Raw genomic sequence first — 6321 nt, 5'->3', positions numbered from 1 at the left:
GAGCCCCGACCCCAGGGCGGCGGGTTCGCGTCCCGGCCCCGCCCGCGGGTGGCTGCGGCCCTCGCGGCGCTACGAAACAGAAGTTTCCCGCAAGGCCCCCAGATCCAGCGCCCCCCCTTCACACAGGGGTCTGGTACAGCCCAGCGGGACAGAGCAGCTCAGCCACGCTTCCCCTCGCAGGAGGGGTCCCAGCAGGGGAAAGACCCCACAGAGGTGACTTTCGTTACAGATTTTTCTTCCCAAAATATGAGAGCAGCAGGAGCAGGCTGCAAGCGACAGGACCAGCCCAAAGGCTCTGCAACAGCAGCCCAGCCCCGGATTTCAGGACCGACCAAGATAAACCCACCAGGGCTTGGGATTAGGAGCAGGCAGCCCCAGGGAGGGCACGGCGAGGAATACAGGGTTTTCCACAGCAAGTCATAACCTCCCCTTGAAGAGAGGCCTCAGCTTGCAAAGAAAAGGGAAACTGCTCTCTGCATGGTTCCCAATATGGCTAGAGCCTTAATGAAAGAGTCTGGAGTGCCTGGCCAGTCTAACGTGGCCAAGCCACAGCCTGCAGGCAGGGAGAATGCTAATGCATGTCTAATGCTGCAGTACAGGGTCACAAGGATGAAGGCTCTCACCAGAGGAGAGACTGGGGACTCTGCAGCCTGGGAAAGACTGCCTGTGTCAGGGAAACGGGCAGAACGTGGCCCTGCACGTCTGAGAGCCATGGAAGGAAGCACCGCTACGCCCAACCGCAGGGAGACGCCTCCCGCAGAACTCCTCCAAAGGCTGCCCTGACGTGTCTTTCATCAAGGCAAATTTCTCCTGGAATTGTAGGATCGTCACACCCAGGCAATGTGAGGCTGCGGGCCAGCAGCAAGCTTTCTGCAGGACAGTTACTGTGCCATGTCTGGCCTTGTCTGTACTTGTCCTCCCCTGGGTCTCAGGCAGCCATGAACTACGAGCTCCGATCTTCAGGCTGAACTGGCTACAGACCTAGAATACAAGCTTGGCTAATCCAGGCAGCAGCCCTCCTCCTAGTTTTGGCTTTAAAGCACCAGTCAGACACTCCCCATTCCCACTGAACAAATGGGATAAGCAATGTTTCCCCTGGCTTGAAATGGTTCAAATAAGGGGAAAAACCCACAAAGGCAATTTTTGTTACAACTCCATTTCTTCCAAAAATAAATATATTAACACCCTGCTCCAGATCCAAGACCAGCAGGAGCCAGCCTGCTGCCGGAGGGAGGCAGGACCGGTACAAAGGCTCTGTGATAGTCTGTGCTCAGTGCAATTGGGCACCGGGTCTCTCCTGAGCGCCACATGACGCCCGGACAAATGGCATGTCCTGTCTGTACTTCATGGCAGTGGGCGGCTGGCGCCTGAGCAGCAGATCACCACTGTCCATTGGCTCGGGGTCATCGTAGATGGTGGAGATGAGGATGGGACCATCCCGTCGGGGCTTCTTTATCTTGCTGAAGGTCGGCAGTTTCTCCCCATGGTACCTAGAGGGAAGCAGGAAGCATTGAGTCAGCACTGCTGAGGCAGTGGGAAACTCCTTTATACCCCAGCTCGTCTCCTTCACATTCTACAAGGTAGGAGCAGGCTGACACAGGGAGAAAAGGATTCTTGTCCTATTCCTGGCTGTGCGATGGCTCTGGAACAAAAGCCAGCCCTCACAGCGTAACACAGTAATGCAACGGTTCCAGTCCTCCTGCTCTAATACCAAAAGCCCAGGGCATCGCAAGCCCCTTTCAAGGAGAGCTGGACTGTCAGACTCCGGGTCAGAAATGCAGTGCGCTGTGCTCCAGAGCACTGCGGCAGACCCTACTGCCTGCCGCACAGAGGAAGGCAGATCCCTGGGATGGCCTTCCAGTTCTGGCTCACACTCTGCTCCTTTCGCTGCCAGTTATCTGCCCTATCAACCCAGGGAAAGTCTTGAACACGCGCCGGCAGGACAGGGTTGGGTACTTACCCCAGCCCCCTCTTGCATCTGGGATTCTGACCCTCGTTGTCCAAAGCTTCGGCCATTCCCGAGTTGCTGCTCCCCAGGCCCAGCCCCTCAGTCCAGCCCTGCTGCTCTAGCACCTTCCTGCCAATGCCCTGGGAGGGGAAAAAGTTGATCCATGTTAGCTTGCCCCAGTTCCAAGGCAGGACGAGCCCAGTTATGATCCAGGGTGACTTCAGGAGTTCTGCAGAGATGCTGGACAAATCCCCATCCTCACCTGCCCAGAACCCTTCTCCCCCACCACATGTCCAAGCCCTTTGCTCCCCCAAGACCCACATCCTTTAAGCATCACCACCGCAGCCATTCCTGGCCTGCCCCATCCACACCAGAGTGCATATCCAAAGCTCACCTTGGTGTATTTCTCAAAGGTCCCAACCTGTTGCCCTGAAACAGATCCATCCTCCAAGCCGTCACGGAGTCTCTGCTCCAGCCACATCTGGACCGAGTCCCGAGCATCCTTATCTCCCCCATCTAGGAAGAAAGAAGCTAAAATCAGAGCAGCACAGCTCGGAAAACTCTTTCACTGCTGTGACTTCCCCCAGAGCGCCAAGCAGCAAGGAGGCAGAACCTGTTCCTTTTGGCAAGTCTCACTGCCAGACAAGAAAAATGTTGTTTTAACTACTCTGACGTCTTGGACGCTTTCAAAGGATGACAGAGCCAGAGGTCCCCATTGCAGAAATTCTGCAGGCTCAGAATTCCCTATTTCCACCATTTCCTAGGAGGGTTTTCAGTTCAGATACCTTTGTCATAGTAGATACTCATGTCCACGTCCCAGTCGTCCGCAGTCTGCTCATCAAAGTCTGCCAAGAGAAGGAAACCGTCAGTTTTGGTGATAACTGTGAAAGCCTGATACAGAAGACCAGTCTGATAGGTGCAGAGCCCCCCATTTTCTCCAGCAAAATGAAAAGGAAAGGGTATTCGGGATGCCATAAACCACAGTGTCTACATAAAAGGCTGCCAGTAGGACCAGAGGGGTCTCTGGCCATTGGATCAAACGACTACATGCTTTGTGAGAAAGGGAAGGTTTAAAACATGCTGGCAAGGTGCCTGCATCTGCAGCTGAACAGGAATAATCATACAGGGTTACATCTGATTTACCTGCTACTGCAGGACTAGGCCCCCAAGCCAGTCTGGGCACCCAGACTGTGGCAGCTAGTTTGTGGCTCAGTCTTGAGACAAACACCATCGACATTACCTCCATTCTCCTCCTGCCAGTACTGAGCATCTGTGTAGAAGACCAGCCCAGAGCCGCCCTTCTCCCACTTCAGCTCAATCTCCTCTTCAAAGAGCCGCTCCTCCATGCGGTCCTGTTTGGTCACATCCTCATGCAGAGCCTCGTGTCGCTCCCATTCCTCACAGGTATCGTTGTCCTGCAAAAGAACCAGTGAAAGGTGAGTGATAGCGACAGCACACGGCCCAGCCTCCTCCCCGTTTCCCTGACCCTCACGGTCCATCGCAATGCCTTCCCTGCGAAACAGCTTCGTCAACAGAGCGCGTTCCAGCCTGCTGTTTTCAGGCACTAACATGACTGGCACTGATGACCTGATTCCGCTGACTAATGCCATCTTCAGAGTCAGCAGACAGAAGTGATGAAAAATACCACATCACACCCACTTCACAGCAGCTTTTCAGCAGCATAGCCAATCCGTAACACAAAGATGCCCATTTAAGGAGCAGGCGTGTTGTACGTAAAGTCAGCACTAGCGACAAATTAATTCCAGTCAAGCTGATCCTTAAGAAAGATTGTATCAATTCAAGAGAAGCAGCTTGCTGGCAGAGCCATATATCAGACTGACAGCTTTGCTGCTGGCTGCCCAGTTTTGGGCACAGCCCTTCACGAAGACATTAACCAACTAAAGAACAGCCAAAAGAATGACTAGAGATCCAGGAAACAGAGCCTGCGAGAAAAGGCTAGAGGAGTCAAGTTGTTTAGTCTGGAAGAGAAAAGACTGAAGGCAGCTGTTGAATAAGAAATTTGTAAAGAAGGGAACAAAGTGTTCTCTGTGTCTGCTGTTGCTAGGATAACCTAATGGAATAAAATTGCAGCAAGGAAGATTGGGCGTTTAAGTTTTTCCTGATGTATAATGGTGAGGACAGCTAAGAACGGGAATGGCTTGCCCGGGGATTGTACTACCTCTCTAATGACAGAGGTCTACGAGAACAGGCTAGGCAAGTGTCTGTCAGGTGGGGGGAGCGAGATAGTCTGCGGAGAGCCTGTCCAGCCCAGTTCTCTAGGAATCTTTGTCAGGAAACCCATTTTTCTCAGGACACAGAATGACTAATCACAGGGGCATCCAAAGTCAAGCATTTGTACAGCTTCACATGTCGTTTTGAGAATGCTAATGTGCTTCCAAATCTCCAGCCACATCATTTACAAGCAACAGCAGAGCCAGCACAATCTGCCAAGTAGCAGGGCAGAGATCTCCACCTGCAGCACTAGTGTCAGCCTGTGCTTGTTCTTTTGGGCCAAGCCCTTTGAGCTGAACAATTTTATTCCCCTAAAACTGGCCTGATACAAACAACCAGCTTCCAAGACATTAATGTCAATGCTGTTATGTGCGACAAGGGCTCGGTGCACCAAGATGTGAACAACTGCGTTTTAATGCCATTTTCAGACAAACAATCTATACAATACAATTAAAAAATTAAAAATAAGCTGAAAGAGTTCTACTGATCCTCCCAGCTTTACAGCCGTAATTATTAACCTTAGATGTTAACAGGAGAAATCCACTTACATCATCTGAGTGTGACTCTTCTGCTTTCTCCTTCTCCAGTCCCTCCCCATCTTCCTCAGCAGTGACCGGACTAGACATCTCAGACCTTGCCACAGGCCCCTCGTCCTCTGTGATCTCGTCCCCTGCTGCAGTATAAACTCCTTCTTCTCCCGTAACCGTCTCAGTGTCCTGGTATTCAAAAGGCACATTCCCATACCTACGGGATGAGCCTGTCTTGGGAAAATCCAGCTGCAATTTCTTGATAATCCGGGGAGGCAGCCTGCAGGCTCGGATCAACTCCAGAAAAACTTTCAAGGGTGTTCCCACGTTCCCGTGAGGCATAAACGCAGGGGGGTTTAACTCCGGCAGCCGCTTCAAATCCGCCTCAGTGACAGAATCGCTCGCAGCCATCTTATCACCTCTGTAGAGAAACGTCTCCGCACCTGGAGGAGAGAGGCCATGATTTCAGAGGGGAGTGGGGGGGGACAAACACACACACGGGGGACACACCACCAGAGACGGGATAAACCAGGCGCCTTGCCGGACAAGCACCAGCCTCAAGTGTTTTATAGATGGAAAAGATGAACGGAGCCAGAACAGACTGCACCAAACCCATAATGGATTTAAGGCAGGGAGCAAACTCCATAAGGGGTTTTAACCATCCAGTAGACAGAGACATGGGTTGGCTGCTGGGGCCTGGAAGGAGAAATCCAGTGCCAAACGGGTCCGAAGGATTCTCCCCCCCCTCTCCCAGGCCCATGAGGGGAAGCAAGGCCTAGCCCAGGCCCCCCAGTGAGGCCCGGCCTACCTGTACCGGGGCTGAGGCGGACCCCGTGGACAAGGCAGCGCCCAGGCAGCCAGGCCCCGCCGGGTCCGAGCCAGCGGCGCCCCGAGTACATGCGGACGAGGCGGCGGGCGAGGCCGGGCCGCACGGCCACCAGGCAGGAGCAAGTGCGCGGCGCCGCGGCCTCCCTGCCGCTCGCCGCCGCCGGCCGCTCGGGCCGGTGCCGGTAGTGGAAGCAGAGGAAACCGCCGGCCTCGATGAACTGGCTGAAGTAGTGGCGGAGCTGGGCGGAGCGCAGCGCGGCCGGGATGCCGCTCACCAAGCAGTAGCTGGCGGCGGCAGCGCCGCCATTACCGGCACCACAGCTGGGCGCCGCCATCTTGTCGCCCCGCCCGGAGGTGGCCGGGCTGGCGCGCGACGCCGCGCGTCACTACGGCACGGCGCGCGGAGATGACGTAAGTGCCCCCCACACACCGAGGGCAGGGCGCCCTCTGGTGGCAAGGGGGCAGCGCTGCACCCCGCGGCGCGGCCCCACGGGGGAGGTCGCGGGCTCTGGGGGGACCAGGCCCCAATGGGGGGCAGTCATGGGCCCTGGGGTGTCTGGGCCCCGATGGGGGTCACAGGCCCGGGGGCGGGAACCAGTCCCCAGTGGGGGGGGGGGTCACAGACCCTGGGGAGGCAAACGGCCCTGGGGGCACCAGGCCCTGGCGGAGGGGTCACGGCCCTGGGGTGGCCGGGCCCCAATGTGGGGTCAGGGCTCCCGGGGATAACCAGACCCTCATGCGGTCATGGGCTCTGGGGGGTGGACAGGCCCCAACGTGGGGTCACAG

The 6321-nt window shown here is 55.6% G+C and overlaps 1 protein-coding gene across 1 annotated transcript; it reads right to left on the bottom strand.

The window, feature by feature from the left end:
• Nucleotides 1-1146: 1146 nt before the first annotated feature.
• On the bottom strand, nucleotides 1147-5900 carry GPATCH3 (G-patch domain containing 3). The gene is made up of 7 exons (XM_026062619.1): nucleotides 5516-5900; nucleotides 4729-5150; nucleotides 3189-3363; nucleotides 2734-2793; nucleotides 2343-2464; nucleotides 1961-2088; nucleotides 1147-1490 (listed from the first exon to the last, which is right to left on the bottom strand). The coding sequence occupies exons 1-7, from the start codon at nucleotides 5868-5870 to the stop codon at nucleotides 1271-1273; spliced, it is 1482 nt and encodes a 493-aa protein (XP_025918404.1). The 5' UTR covers nucleotides 5871-5900; the 3' UTR covers nucleotides 1147-1270.
• Nucleotides 5901-6321: the final 421 nt, after the last annotated feature.

This window comes from Apteryx rowi, unplaced genomic scaffold (genome assembly GCF_003343035.1).
Source record: "Apteryx rowi isolate R43461 unplaced genomic scaffold, aptRow1 scaffold_190, whole genome shotgun sequence".
Lineage (NCBI taxonomy): Eukaryota > Metazoa > Chordata > Aves > Apterygiformes > Apterygidae > Apteryx > Apteryx rowi.
This window is presented reverse-complemented; position numbering and strand designations above follow the sequence as displayed.